This window comes from Blennius ocellaris, assembly GCF_963422515.1.
Source record: "Blennius ocellaris genome assembly, chromosome: 15".
NCBI lineage: Eukaryota > Metazoa > Chordata > Actinopteri > Blenniiformes > Blenniidae > Blennius > Blennius ocellaris.
In genome coordinates this window covers 20,365,100-20,391,439 of record NC_137664.1, presented here as the reverse complement: position 1 = coordinate 20,391,439, position 26,340 = coordinate 20,365,100, and the positions used below count along the sequence as shown (strand labels likewise).

General features: G+C 40.8%; 1 protein-coding gene across 1 annotated transcript in view; it reads right to left on the bottom strand.

Annotated features, from left to right (window-relative positions):
- LOC308140472 (uncharacterized protein) overlaps positions 1-26,340 on the bottom strand; it is a gene marked incomplete at both ends in the record, with an annotated part of 120,854 nt that overhangs the window by 37,726 nt on the left and 56,788 nt on the right. The window contains 6 exons of the mRNA XM_080510287.1: positions 2,905-2,958; positions 3,040-3,093; positions 3,195-3,233; positions 4,460-4,579; positions 5,212-5,256; positions 8,619-9,308. Coding sequence (XP_080366413.1) covers positions 2,905-2,958; positions 3,040-3,093; positions 3,195-3,233; positions 4,460-4,579; positions 5,212-5,256; positions 8,619-9,308 — 1,002 coding nt within the window. The remainder of the gene's footprint in view (positions 1-2,904; positions 2,959-3,039; positions 3,094-3,194; positions 3,234-4,459; positions 4,580-5,211; positions 5,257-8,618; positions 9,309-26,340) is intronic.

The window sequence follows — 26,340 nt, the reverse complement described above, 5'->3', positions numbered from 1 at the left end:
TTCTTGGAATCGCATCACGACTGAGCGTGAAAATCTGAACCCAAACTGGCTCCAAATCCGACAGGTAGCGTCTCTTCACAGGACGGAATACATTGGAGGTGTGGACAGTGAAGACACTGCCTCTCTCCACCACTCAGTGGAACCATCCATCACACAGACAAGCCATCACCTGAACCACACCGGCCTGTCAGGAGGAGTGCGCTCAGCTATAACTCTGCCCGCGGGCAGGTGGGAAACGCGGCGAGGTTCAGGGCGAATGGTTAAACCACCTGTGCAGCTGATAAATACTCTGCCGATGCTGGAAAAATGAATCACGCTCAGAGCAACGTGCTATTTATTCAGGGTACACGCACAATGACAACCAGTGATTATTTCTAAAGGCGTGGAACACATAGAACACAGTATTATGCCTCCATAAATACTGTGAAAAAGTATATATCCCTTTTAACAAAATGACAGCTTAACTACTGTGTTCCAGCAGTTTCAACCTATAAATACCATGACTTTTTTATATAACTGTCATGGATGTGTGAATAAAGTAAATAAAAGAGGACACAGCCATGAGGGGAAGTGGTAGAAGAGTGAAAGGACGATGGCTGAAACGTGTCTCACTCAAACTCTGCAGAAGCAGTAAAGATGTGGTATAGGAAACTTACTTATGTTTTGCATCAAAGTATCTCTGCTTTCACTTAATGCACTTGAATAGTTCTCCCCTCGGTGTTTCTGACATCATCCACACGCTGATTAGCGACCGTGCATGCACAAACAATCACATCCAGAGCATTTTGCCGTCCTCAGCTCCACGGGTCCAAACCGAGCGGACGCCAAGGCGGAGCGAGTGTTTCCACACTGTTCCAAACACCGAGACCTCACACGACACGACACAGCCATTCACTCTCCTCACTGTCCCTCTGGACGTCCACTCCTGTTTATGTACTGACTTTATCAAATCTGACCACCGAAACAAATGAAGTCACCAGATGACACATTCAGTGCAAAGAAGGGACCAAACCAGGGAACACAGGGTTCACACTATCCAGCGATATATACTGTAAATATAAAAACCCTGAACTCGGCAGCGCCTCAATATAATCCAATTTAACAAGAAATACAGTCCGTCTTATTTTAGCAGTGGAAGAACTCAAAGAGTTGATTCTGTAAATATGAGAAAAGTGAGGTCATAGGGATTTTCATGCACAGAGGGTATCCAAACACCAACTCCCTCTCACCGGCTACACGATAATAAACTGTACCAAACACTTCATCTTCGTAATGGAGAGCAGGGAACGGCTTTGTTCAGAGCCTCAGACACACACTTTTACCATACTGGCGAACATCCCAAAAACATATTTTTCATTTTACTAGTAGTTGGAATGAGCTCAAAACACTCGCGCACACTCGTATTGACAGCATGTTCATGAAATATGACATTTATTTCGATCAAATATGTCAAACTCATTATACTTCATTTCCTACACACAGCACAGTTTCATCTCGAGTGGGTTATTATTAAAGTTTTTCTTTGTTGAGGCAGGGTTAGATTACCCTAAGTAATAAAAAAAGTCTTTATTTCTACGAAACCAAACAATTACTACCTAAAACTACCACAATCTCAAAATAAAGTACATTTTAATGAAACCTTCTACAGTGAAATATCCCGAAATAACCTCTTAAATAACTGTTGCATTATGGTTCTTTTTATAAACTCACCCTGACAGCACGGCTTTGAGGTTAATGCCAGTTTGCAATCTCTCATATTATATATATATATAGTCACTCAGCGTGCGACACATTTAAAGAGGCCTTCTACTACCTGTACCCTTTCAACATAGAGTACAGCCTTTTTGCTTCTGCTATGGCCTATGTCATGTGGAAAAACGTGGGCCGCATTGTGGAAGATCATGGCCGCCACAAAGCTAAATTCCATCTGAAGGATGCTGTTGTTGGATGTGTTACTGGATTACTCGTGATGGTCGCTGGGCTGATAACATTCATTCTGCACGAGTTGGACATAGAAGCAGAAGACAAGGAGAAGAGAGAGAAGGCTCTGCTGATGCATTTTGTCATGAATGTAGTGATTGTGAGTCTGTATATATATATTTATTTATTTATTTTTAAATGGACTGCACACAGGGCTGTTATATCTCAAATTTGCCTGTAGAGGGCAGAAAACCACATCTTAGATTTTTGTGCATTACAATGTTTCTCAAGTGTTGCCAGATTTAGCCTCAGTTATTGATTAAAATCTATTTATTGTAGATTACCGAAGGCAAACCAATAAATGTAAATTTTAGAGATGCAAAATGGTCATTAGAATGATTACAAATGTGACTTTTTTTGTTAGGTTTTTCCGCTTTTTTTCCCCCTACGGCGGCCCCCAATGTTGGGTTCCTAAATTGGCCCTCGGCTATCAAAACTTTGAGAACTCCTTTTATAGAGCATCTTCCTTCTACTAGCATCCAGATTATAAAGCTTCTTCTTCCAACTAGCTGAGTTAACTTTGGCTGAATTTATCCCTTTACTGAACAACTGGTTTGGCCACTTGGTTTCTTCCTATATTTTCCAAACTGCGGTAAATTGATGATATTCCATGACTCCCACATTTTGATTTGGTGCTGATTTGTCATATTTCTACAATTCAACATAAATGCAAAACAGCATTTTTAGATAAATTAACAAGATATGAGGTGTGTTGGTGGTTTTAAATCTCTTCAATAGTACAGCTTTGTGCACTTCATCAACAGACCAAACAGAAACACACATTCCAAAGAAACATGATATATGCACCTTCAAAGATACTTAAAAATCAATTCCAGTAAGTAGTGAAGTATCACAGACTTAACCGCCTTAAGTAAGTAATAATTCCTTTTTCGTGGACTCAGACGTGTTAATCCGGCTACTCACCATCTCTCCAGGCATTCCTGGTCTTCCTCGCTCTCCCGCTTCCCCCGCCGGCCCCTGAGAAAGAAAATCACTCCACTCCATCATGTCCATGTCCATGATTCACCCCATTAAAAGAGAATCCAGCCGACCGCTGACCTGCATGCCCGGCTTCCCCATCTCTCCAGGTGGTCCCTCGGGGCCTTCTTTACTCTGCAAGCTCACAAAGAAGAAACCAGCTTCAGGTTGAGGAGAACGAATGAAACCACTGACTTCTACCACAGTCAGGGTAGTAACGGTCACGGTGTACTTACAGGCCAACCGGAGCGAAGCAACTGGTAGAAGTTGGTTTGCTACAAGAAGAATTGAGGTACTTTAGAGAGAACAGTTACACCAAACATAATCCCAAACATATCAGTGGGTTCGTCTGAAGATAAAACCAAAAAAATAAGAAGGTGTTAAACATCTATTTCTGCTTTCCCCTGAATGAAAGCTCGCATTACCTCCACAGGTCGTTTGCATCAAGTTCAACGGGCACAGTAACTAATCGACCTCACAAACCACTTTGATTTCAGCCATCTTTTTTCAAGAAGAGACTCGAGGTTCTCCATCACAATGACATACTGTGTGTGTGTGTGTGTGTGTGTGTGTGTGTGTGTGTGCGTGCACGTGTTATTTACTTGCTAAACTTGGAGAGAAACAAAGCTAAGAAAAAGTTAAAAATGTGTCTTTGAATTTAAATATAGTCTGCGTTGAGTCTACATTAATTCCACGGTTTTCCATAAGTATTACAAGCCTCAATCTTAAGTAGAAAAAAAATGGATTAATAGCAATTAATTCCAGAAAACTGCGATGAATTAGTAAACATTTTTTTTAATCGATTGGCAGCACTGCCGTTTATATAACAAAGATGCTCGGAGTAACTGAAAACACAAATTCTTAAAATTCTCTGACTTTGTCTCCATGGAAACGGGAGGAAATGCAACATTTCTGAAGAGCTGCTATAGAACAGTCGTAGTAAATAGTGTACATAGTAAACACCATAAATCTTAGCACACATATATGTAAAGCAGGGCAATTCTTATTTCTTAAATCAGTCATTTAAATACAAAACCTCAAATTTAAATTCAACAGTTATTATGGCACTATACTGAGATGAAATTGGGTTGTATGTGGACCCTGAACTACACTGAATCAACTTAACCGAGTTGCTTCAATTTGTAACATCAAAATGAAGCAAGTTCTTCAAACCTAATCTAATTCATTAACTTGCGTTAATGAAGTTAATAAAGTTAATTTAGTTTGAAGAACTTGATCATTTCGATGTAACGTGTGTTTGGCACTCGTGGTTTAGATTGTCATCACGTTCCTGAAATGATGTTGTTGAATTGGATGACAGCGGCAAAAGAAGACAGTACATCCTACAATTAAAATTGTAGGATGCAAGCGATAATCATTGCAGGACTGTGGTTGTCTTTTTTTAATTGTTCAACACCGACCAGGTAGAAAGACAAAAGGAAAATGTAGATATTTAGAGTTATAAGCCCTCAACGACTTGTAAGAGCTCGACGCGTAGTACCTGGAAAGCAGCCCATTCCTCAGCAGTGTTCTTCCACAGGTACAAGGTGGGTAAACCCGCTGGTCCAGCAGGTCCCAACTCCCCCTTCTTCCCGGACCTCCCTTCAAAGCCAGTTTTACCCTGCGGTCGTCAAAGAGACGAGGCTCAACATTCATGCAAGACAATTTATGTGTGACGCAGAAGATTTTATTTTATTTTGTTTTTTTTTATATTACATCATGACGTGATCTGATACAACACTGGGGGGCTCGGACGTAAACACCTGATACACTTAATGAGGGAAGGGACAAGCTTTTATTGCACTGGAGATCTTATTTTAAAGCTAGAGGCTTTAAAATAAGAAATCTGATCAGGCAATATGTCAGAAGAAATAACTTAAAACATAACTTAAAATGTGAGAAGTTCAGTGCGCTGACTCAACACAGTTTCTCATAGGGATGCACTGACACCACTTTCTTAAAGGAGGAATACGAGTACTACTCTTTAGTGACTGTAAATCATGACAAAACATAACTTACAGTCCGTCGTGCTTTTGTCATTGTCATTAATATTAAACAATTTTCTGACATTGCTAGTCCTCTCTTGTCTACTTGCTGCTGACGTTACTAACGGATGATGTCCCATAATAGTCGGCAGGTTGTTTCGGAGATCTTTTACTCATATTAGTATGCCGTGCATTGGATCTGTTACTGGTATCAGTATCGATATCGGAGCATCCCTCGTTTCTCACATTATGAATAAGTGTGTTTTACCTTGTCACCTTTGAACCCAGGATGGCCAGATTCACCAGGGCAGCCCTGCAGAAACAAAAACATCTCAGAAAAAACCCCCCAAATAAATCAACTTGATGAGGTAAAATAAACACTTCTAAAAGACTAGAAATTGTCATAGTTAAAAACAAAATCTTGTAAATTTCAGAACCTTCTACAGTGACTTAATGTTTCATTAAAGAAAAATTTGTGCCGAAAACCACCCCCAAATAATTTATTTCAACACTTTGGCCAATAAAACATTACATGCTGTGTTTAGCACTCTTGCACAGCTCTTGGCACTGCACAAGTTCAATTTTCTCCTCCAGGGCTTCAATGCTATTTACACTTAACATGGAACTGCGCCCATGGGTGTGCTGCTTTCACAATGAGCTGAGGCCAGCCACATCGATGGCACACTGTTATATTGAGAAAATAATGAGAACATTGTCCAAATATAAGGCTTTGAGAAGATGTAGGGCTTTACTTATGGGCAGCGACTTGCTTTACATTGTGATGGGGTTATTAGATGTTCGGCTTATAAATATTTAAATAAAGTCAATCTTAAATCAAGAAAAAAATTAACTACACCTTATATAACTTGGCTCTGTCTGTGTAATATCTGTTATTGAATGAGACATTTGAGTCCAATTGAAATGAGGCCATGGCAGATGGGTGTTAAAATTTAAATTAATATATTAATAAACTGCTGAGGTCATATTGCAGGGGAACTCCAAATGTGTGGTGAGGTTTTATTTGAATTTTTGTACAATGGCTTCCTCACACAGTCCAAAAACATTCATGTGAGGTTCACTGGTGATCCTAAATTGCCTGATTGTGACTTTATATGGTTGTCTGTCTCCGTCTCTGCCCAGTGATGTACTGGCAGCCTGTTGATGGTGTGTGCTGCCGTTGCTCACTGTTAGCTTGGATCAGATCCAGGACCCAGTGACCCTGGAGCCATTTTTGCATTTCCATTTCATAAAAGTTTGGTGTTTACAAGGCAACGTTTTGAAAATGATGTTTGCTTACACAGAAACGGCATGAATGCTGAAAACAATGTAGTCTTCATGTAGGGCCACTAGTGGTCAATGGGTTAGGGTTCAGTCTCACAATATGGACTGGGAGACATGACAGTCTGGAGGCAACCATTGTTGTCATTGTCCATCGAGTCACGTATATGATGAAGAACTATTTACTATGTGGTACGCGCAAAAGCAGTGTTTCACAGTTGCGTTTTCACCCCGTTTCCACGGAGACAGAGTCAAAACATTTTCCAAAAGTTCCACCTTGGGAGATGTTTTCAAGAAGTTGTGTTTTCAGTGGCTCTGATGTGTCTACCAGTATTTGGCTTTTGGCAAATTAGAAAGCAGCTACCTTACAGCATTCAACTATCTCAATCAGCGATGGTCACCAGTGGAGGAAAAGGTGGAACAGAATCCGTTCAAAACTTATGGTCACTGAATTCATGAGCCGATTTGAGATAACTTGAAACTGACTGATAATGTTTGTCAAACTTGGCTGAATCCAGGTTAAGTGGTCCGCATGCTGCTCACAGTCTGGAATTCAGGACCTTTGTGTGCAGACATGTTTTCATCTGTGCATGTGTTGTTTTCTTCTGGAAACACCGACAGTTTGACATCTTGGCATGTTTGACCCAGTACTTATACCAGTGGGAAACGCCAGCATGAAGACCTGTGATGCTGCTAGCGAGGAGACTGAAGCCAACAGGATGTTTTATCTCATGTTCCCTCCAGCCGGACTTAATCAGAGTAATCGTGCCAAGTGATCCTGTGGATTTTATGGTGGCGTGACTCCAGACGTGACCAGATGTGCTGTCTGCTTTCAGGTCTGTCTGCCCCGCAGTCCCCGTAATGACCCAGCAGGTAAAGCCTTCTGACTGGATGTTATGAATTGTGTTTGCTCCTCTGCACCAATCAGACGAGTCTTGTGATAGGGAACGCTATGACAAACTGTTGAAGCCTGTGAACTATGTAGTCCTCTGAGCACTCGCATCACCGCATCAAAGATACGTGGATTAACATATGTTGGATCACCAGAACTGCTCCTGATCAGAATCAGATGCAGCTGAAGGGGAACAGCTCTCGTAAGCGCTTAAGCACAAACACTTGTCACACTTTCTTCATTCACTGGACTTGTCTGAACATTTTTATCTCATTCAACATCAGATAGGTTTGATGTGATACATTCTATTGAATGTTAAAGCCTATATATTGCAGAATATGGGATTGGTATTTATTTTTTTACTAGCAGTCCTGGATGACACATAAATACTGTGAGACTATCAAAGCCCTCATACTGTACTCAGTAAGCCTTACTTTATTGACTCCATTTGTTGGAGATATTCAACATTTATACATGTAAAAAAAACACTATATTGACCTCTGTAACTGTGTGACGTCACAACCCATAGTCTCCTCACATCTCTACCTTCTTTAAAGATTTTTATCAGGCAGAAGGCCATTTGATCCTCGAGTGAGCCTGAACCAAACATGAACCAAAGGGTGGTTCACAAATGTGATTCAAGGAAGCCTAATCTTGGTTTAGTTCCTGAGAATTAGCACAATACTGGGAGTATAAATCTGCATCTGTTAAGATTCGGGATGAACCGATATGAGTACTTATTAAATTGTATTGAGCCTAATTCATACTCATTTATGCAGGAAAATACACAAAGGCTATGTGTTTGCCTCCGTGTGCCTCCTCTGCACAGTCCTCGCCGACACTAAGATCGATTGATGATTGATGAGTATTAATTGAATTATACTTTAACCATGTATAGCATGTCGCATTGCTGGTGTGTGAGCCCTGAGTAGAGTAAAATCCTCCTGATCCATTGAGCAGTTCGAATAACGAGAGGCAACGAGCGAACTCTGCTGGTACAAAAGTCTCTGGTGATTAAGATGCAGGTGGTGTAAGAACGAACGTCTCTTGATATTTTGGCAGAGCATCGTTTATCATCAGCTTCCAAACCATGGACATCCCTCAACCATGTTAGTCTTCTGTTGTTGAGTTTATCCGAGGATCTTTTGTGAGTACGAGTACTCCGTGCAGTATCGGACCAGATACCTGATAGTGGCATCGGCACGTCCTTAGTTGAGATAGTTTTTTGTACTTAAAACCAAAAGCAAGTCTTGTGATGGATATCAAGACAAAAGGGAATTTTAAGGAAAATAAACAATGAACCCTGTTTAAATCTAGATAGAAATGACCCCCCCCCCACCCAAAACAATAAACAACAACAACGACAACAACAAAACTGCTTACGAAACACACAACTTGCTTTGCTTTGCATTTATGGATAAATCATACAGCCACCAAAATAATTGATTTCTGTTTTTTTCTAGAGCAAGGAGCCATTTAATGTTGTTCCAAACAAAGCGACTCACCTCTGGCCCTGGAGGACCCATCCGGCCTGTCGGCCCTTTCTGGAGCCGGTACGTTTTACCATCAGAGCCCAGGACCAGGTCTCTATCTCTGGATACAACAGTCACAATGGCCGGGCGGTTTGTGTCTGGTTGCTTAGCGTTATACTCGACTGTCTCATCAAAGTGTGTGGGGCTTTGTGTAGCTCCGGGGCTTCTGTCTTCACTTCCTGTCTCTGCCGATGAACCAGGACTGATGACTTTGTCTGTAGGGAAATCAGTCCTGGACTCTTCTCCGAGCTGGATGGAGTCTGTTGACATTCTGGGGCCTGAAGGTACCTTAGTAGGTAAAGGAAATCCTACTGACGGCTTCTTAGAGGAACTTCCACCGTCCAAGTTGATTACACCTTCAGAAGGTTTTCCAGGGAACAGGGACGGAGTCCTCTCGCTCAAATCGGTCTTCTTCTCCGTTGTGATGTTCTCATCCAGATCTTTAGATGATACCTCAGGCTTCCCCTTCTGACTGCCTTTAAGTCCATTTCGTGAAGGTTTCCACTGAGGATTCACTTGTCCACCATTATGGAAGATCGGATCCAACAAATCAGTGTCCTCCTCCACCACGAACACATCCCCACGACCCGCTGAACCTTTCCGGTTGGGTCGAGAAGGCAACGTGCCATCTCCTCGACTGCTCCCTCGTCGCAGGAACGTGTTCTGTTGAGAAGTAAAAACAGGAATAAGGATTCATTTACTGTCCATCTATTGGAGATTATTAACATTTATTTTCTGGTTTGTTTTGATGTTGATAGCTGGGATATGGATGTTGAATTGTGTGGCCAAGCATTATTGTGGTGGACTGCCAGAGGGACATTAAATATCCGGAGTTGTTGGTGACAGCCATGCACACATTAGTCCAGTTCTATTCATTATCTAATCAAGGGATCTTGAAGTAATGATGACACAATAGTCTAACTTAAAATTGTCTCCTCACACAGGCCTGACCTGCAGAAGAAAAAATGCTCATGACCGTATCCCCTGCTCCACACAGACATCTGGTACCATTTCATCTGCCTTCAACTCACTTCATCTTTTCGCAATGGTTAGCACTGATGTATCTGCACACCACTAATCATTTTGTCATTTCTTTTCAAGAACACTGGAAACCGCTGGCTCTGATTAGCACTGTCTTGTTCCGTGTTAAGCTTCTCATTAAGACAAAACCAGTGAACATTGAAAGAAGCTGAACCTAGCGTGAGCAGTCATGACCCGTTTACACACATTTCAAGTAAAAACTTACCTTTTTTGCATTTTTGTTTCTGAAAAGTTTTGTGTATGCAACGGTCAGAAAACTATGCTTGTTTATTTGAAACGGATGGAGTTAGCAAGCTGGGTCATGAGTTGGCACTGGCTGTTGGTTGTTTTGGTGCACAGAGAACAATACGCTAAACACTAACAATGGCCAGGACACGTTTGTATGGACAGACAATGAAGGTGCGTTGCTATTACAGTGGCTGTCAACTATAAAGCTACTAAGTCCCAGAAGAATATGGACTAGGAGTCATGACACTCTGGAGGAAACACCATTGATATTGTCAATCGACTAGCACAATTGCAGAAGAACTATTTAATATGGCTGTGGTGCACATGCGCAGCAGAAGCATATAAGAAAAGTTGTAGTTCCACCGTGGCTCCTTTTTGTGGCTCTTCTCACGTAAGCGGGCACCTACGAAGCAACAAAAGTTTTCCAGATTCACTTGAAAACGTTGCGTAAGTGAGGCCTTAGACTGGTCAGCTAGTCCTGCAATACCACTTTGTACCACCAGCTGGTGTCTTCAAAGAAAAGAAAAAGGTGTTGAGACCAGAGGCTCTAACAGCAATCGTGACAAATTACTATCAACAAAACGTTTATAGACAGATGACTTAAGGGAGTATATTAACTCCCAAAGACCCAGGCAATAGTTTCTCTACAGCCAACATAAACTTGAAACATTTCAAACAAATGCGTATCTTGGAATAATCCCATTAAAACCAGACCTGAAAGGAGAAGACAAAAACACGTCAAACAATCAGTGAATGACACAAATGAACAGCTTGAAGGTCGCACTTCTCCTCATCTCCAGATGAATCTTTCTCCACAAGTACAACATTAATCCAGATAAGCCTGAGTTGTTTTTTTTTAAGCTGCTGTCTTAGGGACTGAAGAGATTTTTCTCTGTTGTATTCTTTCATCACACACTCATCCGTGGTTCTAGTTACACAACCGCTGGGACTGTCAACACTCCCTTTGTTTGACGGCAGGTAGTTTAAACAGCTGACAGATTCAATCTAAAGTTGTTTCAACTTACCATGTAATTTTTTTTCACTTTAAAGACATTTATTAAGTCTTCAAACGTATTGCGCCTCGCCTCATTCACACGCTTTATTGATATCTTTTCAATATTAATGGTAATCTATTGATAATTTCAATATTAATATTATTGCTCAGTCTCTTTTTAAGCTCAGTAACCATCAGACCTCTCTCTTTCCATACAAACAGTGAAGTGTAGAGCCATCCTTGTTATCCAGAAGTGACAGTGTGAACACTTCAAAATTAACAACGCAGAAAACATGACAGCGACTGTGTTTTCCCTTCGCCGATCATGTTGCAATACACACACGCTCACAAAACAAAGCAGGTGAATTTGTTGGGCCTCGGGGAATCGTGGTGTAGTGAGAGAGGCCTTTCAGGGAATGGCACCAAAGGGCTATAAATTTAGTTTGATGACCCCAGCGGGCTGAAACGGAGAGCACTAAAGTGGAGCTGAGAGGCATATGGTGAGCAGGAGGATAGGAAAATAAAGAGGCAGCAGCATAGAGGGAAAGCGCAGAGTAGCACCTCAGAGTGCATTTATCAATATGAGCTACATACAGGCCAGTGGCTAACAGAACAATAACAACAATGTTAACGCTTATTGTTATCTTAGAATGCTAAGACACATTCTTCAAATGGTCCTGCAACTTTGCAAAAGTCCAGAGAGGAAACCAGACGGTGAGGGGAATTCCTGGTGTAGAAAGATAAAAATCTGATTTTCTTTCTTGCTAAAGACATCCTGCAAGGGAATGAAGCAAATGATCATACATTCAATATATTATCAGAGTTAAAGATATTAGACATGCTTGATTTTATATCTTCAGTTAAAAACCCAGTGCCAGATTGATCCAGTCAATGAAAGTCTGACAAAAGGAAGTCTTTTCTTTCTCTTTTACAGTGGAGACCAAACAGTGAAGCACTGCTTGTATGCCAACCTTTGGCTGGAACCTTCTCAGCTAATTTCACTACAACTGATCTCCCAACTGAGAAGGTGCCTAGATTTGTTAACCAGACAATCAGAAAATGTCAAGAAAACTTTAAATGGCGATATGTCTAATGTGGGGAAGGCTGGAATAATGGACATTTTCTCTATGCTCAAACCTGTTTCTTTGGCGGTAAAGGTTCATGTTGCCACTAGTTTTATCCAGGTACTCTACTATAAAGACATTTGTTTAAAAATCGATGCTTTCTGTCACAAATTTCTTGGTGGTTTGACCAGATTGGAGCCTCTTGGGGGTCGATTTTGACTGACGAGCCTCATGTTTGACACCACTGCTCTAAACTGTCTATACATGCCCAGGACCTGAGAAATGTTTGCAACAATACAGTGGTTTATGTATGGAAGTTGGAGATATAACACATTGACGTTCGTCATTCATTATTCATCGCTCAGCATTCATCCATCACTCATGTCAGATTTATGAACATTCAGGGTTGTAGAAAACTCAAGCCTACGAATATAAATACAGGAATGTTGGATTAAAAAAAATAAGTGATGAGTGAACACCCTTCAAAGATTATGCTGCTTGAATCATTTACATTTCTCGTAGCAAACCCTGTGCTTCAAGAAAAAATCTCTGGTGTCCAAGAATTGCACTAAAATGCTTCATTTACTATGTGTTTTTTTTTAATTAAATGTGTATTAAACACTTGAGAATCAAGAATTCCATCTGCTGCGAGAAACCATGGAACGGGTTGAGGGTTTGAGTCCTGAACGTGTTCTACATTGATTCACTCAAACACTGGTGAAGTTGGTTCTTTTTTATTTTGAGGTTTTGGTCTTTCATTTGTAATTTAGCTGAATGAAGTTATGTTGTGGAAACTCGCTTCTCTAATTGTCATTGAAAGTTACAATGTCTTCACTGTTAGCATGTGTGGTCGGTTTAAAACAAATGCTGGAGTAAAAAAAACCCAGCAACGGCGCTGCCATATGAACACTGGTCCGATCCAAACAAGTAAACTGACAATCAACAAGAAGCAGAACTTGATTTACTCCACACAAAAAAAACCTGGAAGCAGTTCAATCAAAGTACGAATGGTTAAATGGACCAAACACAACATGTGACAGGCGTCAAGTCCTCTGGCTCCTGCTGCAGATGTTTGATCGCATCCAGCAAAAGACTTGGGGCTGCTGTTTGAACTCGGTTAGTGCAACAATCTACTCTGTACATTGCCAGTGTGCATGTGACCCAAACTGGGCTGATGTTGGATATGATCACAGCAGGAACAAGGAGCCAAAATTACATTTAGATGTATGATTTTGTAATCAGAGAGGTAAATACAATTCTGGTCCAAACGTGGAATCTGGGAAGCTCAACTCCATTCCTGTTCTACAATACTAAACCACCACTGCTCACATGTAGTACCAACTGAGTATTGAGTTGTGTGAATCTTCTCACATCTGTATCGACTTCATTAACTGAAAACATAGTGCATCACAATACCTCTCATAGTGATATATTGTTCTTTTCACCAGCTGAAGCCATTGACAGTTCATATGACTGTTTCTGAGCACAATATGATGACTGAATGAAGAGATGACAGTTGATGCCTGTAACCTTCTGTGATCGGTCCGTTTAGATCAGGGCTGTCAAACACCTGTTAGTTCAAGGGCCACGTACAGTTCAATTTCATATTGAGTGGGCCAGAGCAGTAAAATAGTGCAATAATAACATTTACATTTAAAATGATTTTGTTGCGGGACAGAGTATGTGTCATGAAAATATCGAGATTTTGATCTGGAAAATAAATTTATAAGAAAATAAAATTACTACAATCTCATGTAAAGCCAATTTTAATGAAAATTTCTAATCAAGTCACACCTGAATTAATGTGGATCTCAATGGTCGACACCATTGAAGGGTCTTGGTCTATGTGTTTCAATTGGCATGATTAAATAAGCGCTAACTGGCTGTCAATGTCCATTTTATTTTCTGAAGCACGATCCCACAGAGATCCTGTAAAGTCACCAAAACTGCACCGGAGAGGCAGCTCTTTGGAACAGATGGAGCCCAAGCACTTATTAGTCAAAAGCCTCGAATCATTATCAACAAACCTTAAGTATCCAAACATGGCCTTTAAGTCTCAATCGAGAGATGAAGCTGGTGTTAAATGTCAGTCTCTGCAGTGTCACATAAAAAACACGATACTCAGTGGTGGAGTTTAAAACACAGTTATTTTACAGATAATGTACCAAGCAGATGCTGGACTGCATCCACTTCTGTCGTTATCCTGTCAAGGCAGACTAGTAATCTCCCTGAGCCTTCACATCACATGCCAAGACAATGTGTACACTCACTATCTCCTTCTGAAAGCTCGGCAGGAGCAGGCTCCAGCAAGCACACTGCCTGTGCATGGTGTGTGTGTGTGTGTGTGTGTGTGTGTGTGTGTGTGTGTGTGTGTGTGTGTGTGTGTGTGTGTGTGTGTGTGTGTGTGTGCGCGCGTGTCTGTGTGTGCACGCGTGCGCGTGTGTGTTCATATCTTTGTATCAAAACACATGTAGTGTTGGTACAATATGAATGCGTGAGGCTCTGCAGATGAATTAAAGACAGTCAGGGTGTCAGATGGTTCATGTCGTGTCAGTATGTATTGCTGGAGGCAGACGGGCCGAAAGAATTATTTCACAGACGTCCATAAAACTTCCTTATTACTCCTGTCGGGCGATAACTCCAGTTTTTTTTTTTTTTTTTCCATGTTTGTGGATGTGCTTTCTCATTTTCTACCCCCTGAGGGACCTGAAAGTCACTTTAAATTGCCATTGAAACCTTTTAGGTCTAATAACGGGTCATTATTTGAGCATGTAGCACTCTCTATCGTTATTACACCACTTTTAAAGATGTTTTGAGGTTCAACTTACAACAGAACAAAGTTTTAATGGTGTTTAATGCTTGTATGCACAGAGAACTCAAGTCGGATTGTTGTTACCATGGCAACACTCAAGTTAATAGTTTCAGGATAATTTTGCATTTACACAGCAACAATAAAAATGATGTCCATTAACACAGAAATGTTGAAAACAATGTAGTTAGCATGTTGGGCCACTAGTTGACTGAAGACATCCGAAATTAACCAGGTGATGCAGTTTTAACTCATTTTTACATTGTATATATTGATACTTTAGTATGACATCCGTGGATCCGTAGTTATAAAAAAAAAACTTCAGTCTTCACTTCAATAGGAAGAAGAAAATATCTAATTGGTTCCAGATTTTCTCTGCAGCAGAGTAAAATGATCCCAATCATCTAGTCATTAAGTCCCATCTCAGAGTATAAAGATGAATTATTAGTCTGAGAAGTAAGACAACATCTCCCACAGAGTCTTGATCTCCGCATCAAAAAGTCTGTTTAAAATTGCATGGAGAGTTGGAATAATTTGCTTCATCCACAGAAGATCAGTGATACGTTCTTTCGGAACAATTTTACTGCAAAATTCTCTCATAGACAGTTTATGTCAAAGAATCGATGCAATTTTTGGAGCAAATGTGATTCCACTAAATGACTGATCTTACTCTGCAACACTTTTCCACTGTACTCGATGTCATGAAAATACAAATATGAACCATCTGGAATCCCTATGTCTTTATATATGTCAGTAGGATGGTGAAATAACCAAATATAAATCAAATAACAACCACAAATTGCTTTATTTTTTGCCACCTTTTATCATAATACATCTGCTCTAAGATTACTTTGAGAAAAAAAAGAGAAGGATGATGAGAGTGGGTTGAATTCAGTTCATGCGACACATTATCAAGGTGAAAGACTGGAGCTGTATTACTGAAATGACCAAGAGAGGGTATTTGGAGAAAAGGGTGTTTACATGCATTAAAACAAAAAGATCAAACCAAAAGAAAAGCCTTGGTCTTCTCTGTATTGTGCCTGGAAAGCTTCTTTGACTTTGCATTCCTGCTTTCCTTCAGTCACTCCATTACGTCTGGTGTTAAACCTCAGGAGCCTGCAGGTGAGAGTGCACGTGTGGCTTGTTGCGTCTCTATATTAGGCCCTGGTGACACAGCAACGCTTCAAGTAAAACCACACTGGTCTTTTGCCATTTTGTTTCGGGAAAATTTCACGCAAACACAACATTTTGAAAACGGATGTATGTGTCATGTTGGGCCACTAGTGGGAGCTGTTGGTTGCTTTTGTAAGGAAACCACTTTGAGAACACACAGTTCTTATGTTCAGGCATAATCTGGATATTTTTCACTGACTAAAACTTTTGGGTTCTAAATTATGACACAACATTCAAAACGACTGCGCTGAAGAGGAAAGATGAGCTCATCTCTACAGCAACACGGTCCATGCCAAAACAATGTCTCTGTTTTGTTTTTCACCGAGTTGTTCCAGCCTCCAAGGCAACTGCTTGTCCAACTTGCAGGGACTTGAATCTTCCTACTTCATCACATTGTCTTTTATTATTGTCTGCGTATAGAACCATTGCAGGTTAATGCAGTTGGTATATTCCTGGAGTGTTTCAACAATTCTAATATTTACCCAATTCTAGTCTGGTGAATAACACAGTGATGATGAATCAGCTCAAACCACAAGGGATACTTGGTAAATAAGAGATTGGGCAGATGTTTACAGGCACACCTGGAACAGATTAATGTCGTGTTTTTGTTTTTTTGCTTTTTTTGCTAATTGCTGTGTCCTTCCATCAGTGCAAGTCTCTTCAGGACTCAAGCCCGACAAATCCTCGGTTTGGAGAAGAGTGAAATCTATCAAGGCCTCATGGCATAACAAAATGGCTGCAGGCGAGAGTGCTGTCATTAACACACACTTACACTCACACACGCACATGCAGACAATGTACACTTGCACCGACAAAGGAGCTAAAATCAAATGGCAAGGTCCGTAAATCTCAGCAAGACACAGGTATGCAGACTGGCTTGGTCTTGCAGGCAAGCAGGAGGCAATTTGGCCTGGAAAGATTCACGACGACACTGGTCTGACACTTCAGGAATATACATGGAAACACTCCCCGGCTTCCACGCCTCAACTTTCTTCGTCAATGCTTTTCCCAGGTCAAATATTAAACTGTTTACATTTAGCAACTCTAAACCCCATTGAAGTGACAGAAAGCCACAAAGGATGAAAGACAATGAGTAGTTTGTTTGTTTTTAATTAGAAACAACCTGAGAAATCGTAACAGTAAAAATGCAACAATGCGACAATCTGAAGCACATGGCTGTAATACCACTTTGTACCAACTGATAAGGAATTGAGGCTCTTTTCAGTCCAACAATGCATCAATAGTCAGATAAAAACCAAAATCAACAATAGTGAGAAAGGTCTTTCCTCACTATCATCTTCTTCCAACACGTCTGTCTTTTAAAAGCACAGAACAAAAGCTAAAAAGAGTTTCAACCACCCAAGACTCTTAAACCAAACTGGTTTTGAAGAGGAAATTGTTTATTTTCTTTCAATTTGATGAGTCAAAACCTGCTGCTTTTCACACATGGCTGATAATGTTGATTAAGGTTACAACACCAGAAAAAAATCTTTAAAATATACTTCCCATAAAAGGTCTCCCTTCTGCACAGAGAATAAACCAGTTACACCAAAACAAGACATTACCACTCTTTTCCACCATTTTCCAACCCGCAGTTGCTCAAATTGATCACACCAAAGTCGATATGTTTACAAACAAACCGGAATTTGTAGCCATCAAACTCTGTTTATGTTTCGATAACCGGCGTCATCTTGGGAAACCTGCTGCAAGGGTTTCTGGGATATCAAAGAAGGCATTGCAGCAGGTCAAGCGAAAATATCAACATTTGACTGATTCAAAGTGAAAAAAGCCAGACTTCCTTAGTGAAAGAATCTTTAAGCACGACAATAGGCTCAAATGTTGTGAAACTGATCATTAAGTTTTCCAGTGCAAATCTAGATCTTGAGACACAACGCCTCGGGAATCTTTGGGAGTTTCCGTGACCGCCAGATGTCAACAAACCGGAGGATGTTCCCGCAAAATTTATAAGCTGAAAATACATGTTTTCGTGAGTACAATGAGTAATTTACATAGTTGCCATTACCCGACAGTGAAAACAAAAAAAAACCTTTGTTGCATTTTGGGTATTGCTTTCCAAGACAATAGTGCTCAGAGCCACTGAGAGTGAAATACAAACAGCAAAAACAAACAACTGCTCCCACTAGTGGCCAACATGAAAACTACATAGCTTGAAGCATTTCTGCCATTTCCGTATAAACAGACATCATTTTTTCAAAATGTTGCCCCGTAAAAGCGAAACTTTTCTGAAACAAAAATTCAAACATGATGGGCCATAGTGTAATATTGGACACACGACAAGTTGATGTAGTGCTGAAACATTTGCAGCTACAATAAGGAATATTGTGAGCAGTTTCCTGATGATACAATGACGCTAGAACCTGAACTATCTGAGGAAGTTAATGCTTCATTCAAGTATGAATAAGTATGAAAATGATTTATTAATCTTTCCAACCAAGAGTATTTCCAACATAAGCCTCATGCTGGTGAGTGCTAGAAAACTGCTAGAAACTTGCTGAAGCTCAGAGTTGAACTGAGGTGACTTCAATGATTTAACATCACCGCAGATTTACTCACTTGATCAGCAGGGTTAACGTCCATGTAATGTAACAGGATGTTACCAACATGATCTGCAAGCCACAGTGTTGTCACAGTCGTGTGTTTGTGTGTGTATTCATTCGGGCGATCATGTGCACACACGCTCGCGTGTGACTCCGCTGTGACTCATTGCCGTTCGCTGGCTCAGCAGGTCAAGTGTGGCATTAACGCCATCGTGGTCTGGAGGGATTTCATCCCCAGCGGGACCACCCATGTTAGAAATGCCACAGTTCGCTCGGATCAAAGCTTCCACCCAGTCTCCAGTGGTGGTCCCGGGTTATACAATAAGATCATGAAAGACATTGACGTTATGAGAACCATGAAGCAGCAGCACCACAAACATACGTTACTGAGAAAACCGCAGTACGGAGGTGTAGCTATTTCATGAAGGTTTCTGAATAGAAGAGAAATGATTGAGGTGATGTCTGCTCCAGAAAATGTCCTATAGAGTAATATCAATGGCTGAATATAAGAGTCAGTTAAATAAAGTGCACTGTAATTTAAATAAGATAACTGTTAATTTCAGTGGCTTGGAAAATGAATGCATGACAATTTGAAGTTGGTAAAAAGTCTGATGTCCATCAACCCTTAAATTGTTGATATTGTTGCAGCTTGCAACCTTCAAACTGCAGCACAAAGTGTCATGAAAAATCTACAAATAATTCATTTATCAGTTCAGGCTGGGTTGGCGAGACGAAGGTTCTCGTGAAGATAGAGATTTACATGCAAGGCATTTTCATTTGGAGTCAAATCAAGTCACTATGAAAAGGAATCAAACATCCTGAACAACTCCTCCTGACGAGAATCAAATCAATGTAGAATCTATGTTGATCTATCTTGTAGTTTTACCTTCCCACTCCGTTGTCTTTGACCTTGTGCACGCAACCCATTTATATCCAGCAGCAGGCTCCCTGGCAGCAGCAGCAGCAGCAGCATGTAGCATCCACCATGGCAGAGCATGACTGCAGGAGACACTGCAGGTCTGTCTGCACTTCAAGCTCTGCTCACATTGTGCCCACAGCCAGACCTCTGCACAGGAGGCTGATCCAGCTCCCAGCAGACACACCCACACACCTACCGGGTACACACCCAGCCCCCAGCCGTACATCATGTCTCTCTCTATAGCATCTCATCTGGTGCATGATGGGACAAGAGCTCGGGCCGGTAGCTCTCGCCGAGCGTGTGAGAAACTCAAGAACATGTGGTGAAAGCTACATTTTGAAACATCAGTCTAAAGATAACCATGTATCGTGCCGCAATGATTTTTAATGGAGTTATCAATCTGACATGGAGCTTTGTTTTACCGCTTTGTGTCACAGGATGGTGTATTGAATAACTGTCTTCTGTCCTATCAGAGAGGGAGAAAAAAAAACCCACTGGATGAGACAAGTACTACAACATCCAGTCTGGCCTCAGTCCTGCTGTGAGTGTTCATTTCTGGTAGTTTGTTGTATGTACCGCCCAATCTTTTCAGGCATCATTGTTCTTAAACCATCTGCAGCTCAGGGAGCGTCACAAGACTGGACGATACAGAGACCGTGGGTCACGCTGCAGCGATGCACCGATTCCAATACCAATATTGGGTCTGATATTGCACAAGTACTCGTACTTGTAAAAGATCCCCAACACAACCCTCCGAGCGCCATGAGACGTCATCGACGTCAGCAGCAGGTAGGCAAGAGAGGAGGCGCGATGCTTGAGACTCTTTAATATTAATAAGAATGACAAATGTAAGACATACTGTGATTTATGTCGTTTAACTGCTGCGTGGATCACTAGGATTTGACTCCAAGTTGTGCTACATGTGTCAAGCCAGAAGTATACGACAAGAAACTTGCAATATCGCCAATAAGTTTCTCTCTGGTATATATTGCATAGGACCATTTGGAAGTTGAACAATTTGAGAATTTGAAGCTCTGAAGCATTTTCTTTCTCATATTTGTATCTACAGAGATTAGTCCACATGATAGATGTGCTAAAGTCATTATATTTTTAATGTTTGGCTCTTAATTGACCAAACGAGAGTGAAGATCTGATGGCAGCATAAAGTGCAACGTCACGGAGAGCTGAAAACCTGCTGGAGTGAGTCACTGCTCCCTGGAAGCAGAACCAAGGAAAACAGGGGAAACGCGAGGGAATCCCCACCGCTTTCACACACCGAGGATTTCTGGGCTGCACAAGAAAAAGAAAATGTTCCCTGGAGAAATTAGGACAGTGGAAACCGCAAGCACCCAGATTGAGTGTAATAGCCACAGCTGAGAGAACATTTGAAGGGGAAAACTCTCTGCGGATTCAGCCGCCCGTCACAGGAAGCATTCCTTCATGTCCATGCGGCACAAAAAGAGAGGCGCTCCGGCGGGAATAAATAAGAGCGGAGGGAGGCTGAGTCACGGTGAACCCAACTCTGCGGCTGCTTCAGAACTGCTGGGCAGATGTACAAGGGGAAATCATTGCTCTCTTTCTACTTTCAAACAACCCCCCAGCACATGGGTCCTCGCTGCTCGCTAATGGCTTCCAGAGGACGCCGCCGTCCGCGGCGCTCCACTTCAGGACGTCCTGCTTCAAGCTCACTGTCCTCACGGAGCATCATCTGTTGACGACTTTCCATCGCCGAGCGTTTAAACTGTGTTTGATTTATCTTCACAGTGCTGGTGCCCCCGGTGTAAATTACAGTTTCTGACGGGAAAATTATTATTGTGAGCATGTCGGCACTTCTTTGGGCTCCGAGCTGCTCGGTCACAAAGGGAAAGAAACAACAAGCGTACGATTTCTTCCAACGACGACTCTAAATCCTCCGGCTCCTCTTCGTTCTCTTAACAACCCCCTTCCCCGTGTGCTCCGTCACTGAGAGCCTCCACACTCCTCTGTAATTACTTGTATTGGAAGCAGCTATAAATCCCATCGAGCAGATGAAACATGACGGCTGAATCCATGGTTTGAAATATAAAAGAAAAGTTTGACAGTGTCCAGAGCTGTCGGGGGATTAAAAAACTCCAAAGGGATAGCATGCAGATGCTCGGTTTCACAACAAGACACAAACCATGTTTCTGTGTCCTTATGCTCTAATTTAGCAAATAACTTGCTTGAAGTGTTGCATGTCGTGAGCTGCGTCTTTGATGCATCATGCAACTAAGCGAAAACAGCAGAACACCATAATTTGAATAATCTGGAACCCATTCCAACAGTTGGGAAGTAATAATTGTTGTGTCATGGGTATTCAACCAACACTCTTGAAAAAAGTTCTTTCGGCTCAGTTTGCATAGCAACATTTCAAGTGAAAACGCATTGTTTTTGCATTTTTGTTTCATTAAAGTGTTACGTTTACACAGCAACATTTTGAAAACAATGTCTGTTTACATGGGAACAGCAGAAATGCTGAAAACTGTGTAGTTTTCATGTTGGACCATTAGTGGGTGTGGTTAAATGTTTGTAATAAAACCACACACTAATGCACACAGAGAACAATATATTATAAACATTAACAACGGGACATTCGTATGGGCAGACGACAAAGTTGGATTGTTATTACAGTGACTGCCAACTATAAATCTACCAAGTCCCAGGAGAATATGGACAGAGAGTCATAGGCATTCAGTTAGAGAGTCATTCTAGAGGCAAACATTGTTGTTATTGTCAATCTAGTTGCACATGTGCAGAAGAGCTATTTACTACGGTCATGGTGTGCATCCAGTGTTTCAGAAAGCTGCACTTTCCCTCGTTCCCACGAAGACAGTCAGAGGGTTTAAGAAAATTTCCTTTTCCCTTGATCACACCGAAATGTTTTCTGATTTGTTTTGAACAAGTTGTGTTTTCAGTCACACTGAGCACCGTTGTTTATACAAACAGATGTCAAGAACGCAACAAAGGTTGTGGTGTAAAAAGGGTCTAAACCTGCTGGCTCCCTTTTGTTTGCAGTGCAAAGCCAATGAGGTTCGTGAGATCTCTGCATCTGTACGGCCGTTGAAAATCAGATCAATTCAAAGTTTGTAATCTGCAAAATATTTGGTGCCGATTTGGCTCAATTGTAAAATAAGCGACTGAAGCGAGATTCATCTGGCTATTGAAGACTGCGTGGGAAGTTAAAGCCAATATGCAAGCTTGAAGAGCTAAATCTTTATCATGGCTTTTATTCCATGTTCTTATCCTGGTTAAAGTTTATTTTTATTGTGGTTTGTTTCTATTCATTTTGATCCTGTTTATTTTGCTCTTATCATATTTACTGATTGTTGAATTGCAGAACATTGAGACTTTTTCCGTCAACTAATTATTATCTGCCTGTCTGGTTCATTGTGTGTTTTGTTTATTATGACAAATGCATCACAAAATCCGCAAAACAAATCTACCCATGGGAACAAATAAAGCAACCTTGAACCTCGACGGCATCAGAATTGTGACGAATGTTGTCAACAGCAGAATCACGCGTATTCAAGTGCAGATTATTTACCATTCTTCTTTATCTTTCTTTTTTCTCAGGACAAACCTTAATTCAAGCTCAACTGCTGACACTGAAGTTGAAATCCCCCAAAATTACTGAATATTTTTGCTTTTCATAATCGGACGAGTGAGTCCAGCTTTATTGATATATGAAAAAAATCTTGGCGGCAGAAGCAGAGACCTTTTTGCTCTGCATCAATGATTCTTTGAAAGTGATTCCGTCTGGTGTTCGGTTCGTTGCGAGCTCCTTGGTGTCCTCTGAAATAAAACTCCATTCAAAGTGCAATAGATCACACCGGCGCTTGACGAAATGGGGCAAGTGTGAACAAAACTCTGGCACAAGACCTTCCAGAGAAAACAGCTTCCAGTAGATTCAGGTTGTACACGGTGAAAGTATTTCCAGTGATCTGACAAATACATGTGTATACATGTGACGGAAAACCACAAGATTTTCTTAAACCCAAGCAATTAGTTGCTACACTTGGAGAACACCGGAGCTACAATGGCTGCAAGCAACACCAAGGGAAACCACAGTTCACATAAATGGAATTTAAATAACCTTGCGTTTTTGTTTTAGTGGTCTGTCAGCGTGTGTTGTGGTCTTCTCAGGACAGGACTTTCTCTTTGGCCTGTGCTGCCATTTTGGACACCAGGCCTCGCTTGTAAAAGAGATCATTTGATCTCAAGCAAGAAAAAATTCAAAAAAGTCAAAAAAAATGCCTCATGAATGACCTTGCTTGGTCTTTTAAGTTGATTCTTGGTTGTTTCATTGAGAATGCAAACTTTGAAGCTCCACCTGTAGAGAGATTTGATATTGGACTGTTAGTGCAAAGACCCTCAAGAAAAAGATTTCTTGATCCCATAAATGTTCCTTAAATGCCTTGAGAGGACTTGATTACGGTTTGAAATGACTAGGAATTGTTGTTTCTGTAACCAGAACAATAGACAGTTGTTTCTGTCTCCGGTCACACGGGAGAGGAGAAACTCTCATTTTGTCGAGTAGTGTACAAAACACAAAAGATATTTTGGCACCTGTGTCTGCTTTTCACATTGTTAGTTACTGGACAACCTTGCAGTCTTGACGTTCGCCAGCGTCGCAACATTACAGAAGAATATGTGCAAAAAGATCCATGCATCCATCTTCTTTATGACTTTTTTTGATTCATGTCCATGTGTAGCTGGTTGAAGTATAAGTCTAATTCTAAATATATATTGAAAATATATTTTAGACTTAGAATACGTACAGGTGTTGTGTAGTGGTTAGGTCTTTTATCTCAAGATCAGACCTCGAGATTGGATTTATGGCTCTTTGAAGGCAGTTGGATCTTGAGAAGCCGTTATATTGATTTATTTTTTAGAAGTCCATCAGGGGCAACATGGGGTTTTTTTTTTATAAAGGAAACAATCACTTGCAGTCGTTATAAGCTACCATATGGATCAGAATAAAAACCTACAAATATTGATTATAATTTGACTTGGCTGCTTTATCCATATAAAATAAGGCAACACAACACAGAGCGTCTTTCAGGATCATTTAACGGTGTGTTCCTTGTTAAAATATCAATTAAAGATTTTGTGAGACCAACTGAAGGAAAGCTAAATCATGTTAAACGTTAAATGTGTCATCAGTATTGTGAACAGTTGCACCTTAATAACTTCCAGCAGCCATTAACAACGAGCTCTGCTGTGTTTCAGTTCAAAGCCGGGACTTTCATTTTCACTACAAGAGGTTTAAGCTGCTACCTGTTACCTGGTTGCTTACTAGGTTTATTTGATAATTAGAATTTACTGTAAATTATAGTTTGCAGAGTGTTTCAGTAAAGTTTTATGGAGATTCACAGATGAGGATGGAAAATGTTGTAATGTGGTGTAATCCAAACTGAGTTGAGTTCAAATGGTTTTTTTTTAAGATAACGTCCCAGATGGGGAGAGAAACTGTCCGATAATCAGTTTATCATGTAGGAAGCAGTAAATGAGTTGATTTTTCCCACTGCAGTCTGTTTCTCATTAAAAGCAGACCTGTGGAGGTTCGGCTGTGTCTGGCGCTCCTCTCATTCTATGCAGACAAAAAGGTTTTAAAACGTAAATAAAACAACATTAACACAACCGATTTTTCCTTCTCTTAGGTCCGCCGCTTTCGCTTTTGAAGCCAGACATTTCTGACAGCGTGGTCTCGGTGTTTTATCCCCCCACTGACAGGTTCTCTCTCTTGAGACACGACGCTCAACCAGTTAATGTACAGCTCCTCTAAAAGTTCCACTAAACACTCCTGGAGGTCAGAGAGCTCTGTTAAATGGATAATGTTAAAGCTAGAAGAGATCTGCAACCTGTAGCTCTTTAGTTCCTCTGTGTGGACTCTCAGAAAATTCCATTTTAATCTAAGAGCAAAGATTCTAGAGTCCCGGAGCTTCTTCTGATGTTGCAAACTCAAACAGGTACAAATCTTCTACCTTAAAATGATCCTGTTTGTGAGAAAACGTCAGCAAAACTATATGACAACTGGATTGATTTTTTTTTTGGGACTCTGAATGTCACCAGGCAACTGAATCCTGTTTATTTGATGAATCTCCGTCTTATAAGTTGGAACACTGCTCACACTTGATCCCTAAAGCTCCATCTGTCAATGAGAGTGAGGCAGATACGCCTGCAGTGACGATCTCCAGTGTTCCTGACGCTATCACATCCCAGTCTTTCCACTGAGGTCTCTGAAGAGGCCCTGCCATAAAACTCCTCAAACAATATCTGAAAAAGAAGTGGAAAAAAAAAAAGATCCATCACTTTGACACTTTTGTGTGGCACACTTTTGTGTGGCACCGTCAATCCAAAACTTATGAAATGACTTTGTCTCAGCCGGAATCTGGACTTTCAAGCAGAGATTAAATGTTGGCAAAGATTCAGACTCCAGACAAGTTGCTTTGACCCAATTACTGAAATTACCCATTCGAGCTAAGTGACGATTAAAAGGCTTTCACTTACCCCAGTTGGTGCTTTTAACTAATAAAGCAATGAAGCGTTGCTAATATAAAGCTAGGATGGAAAACCTGCAGCTCACGAGCCCCTTCTGGGTCGCTGCTCTCATCGATCCAGTAACGGGGGAATAGCAGATTAGACATAAATTGAGATTAAAACTGAATTAATTTCTGAATGACTTTTTAATTAATAATATTATTATCGAATCAGCAACATTTCATACTGTTTCCATGTGACACAGTTATGTAGCAAAGATATATTTTCATATTTGGAGCAATATAAAGGTGTTTTTTATTCCAATATTTTAAAATATCATTTTATGAAAATCTATTATATTTATTTGTCATCTATTTTTCATAATCCTCATAATGTGTGCCATGTTGTGAA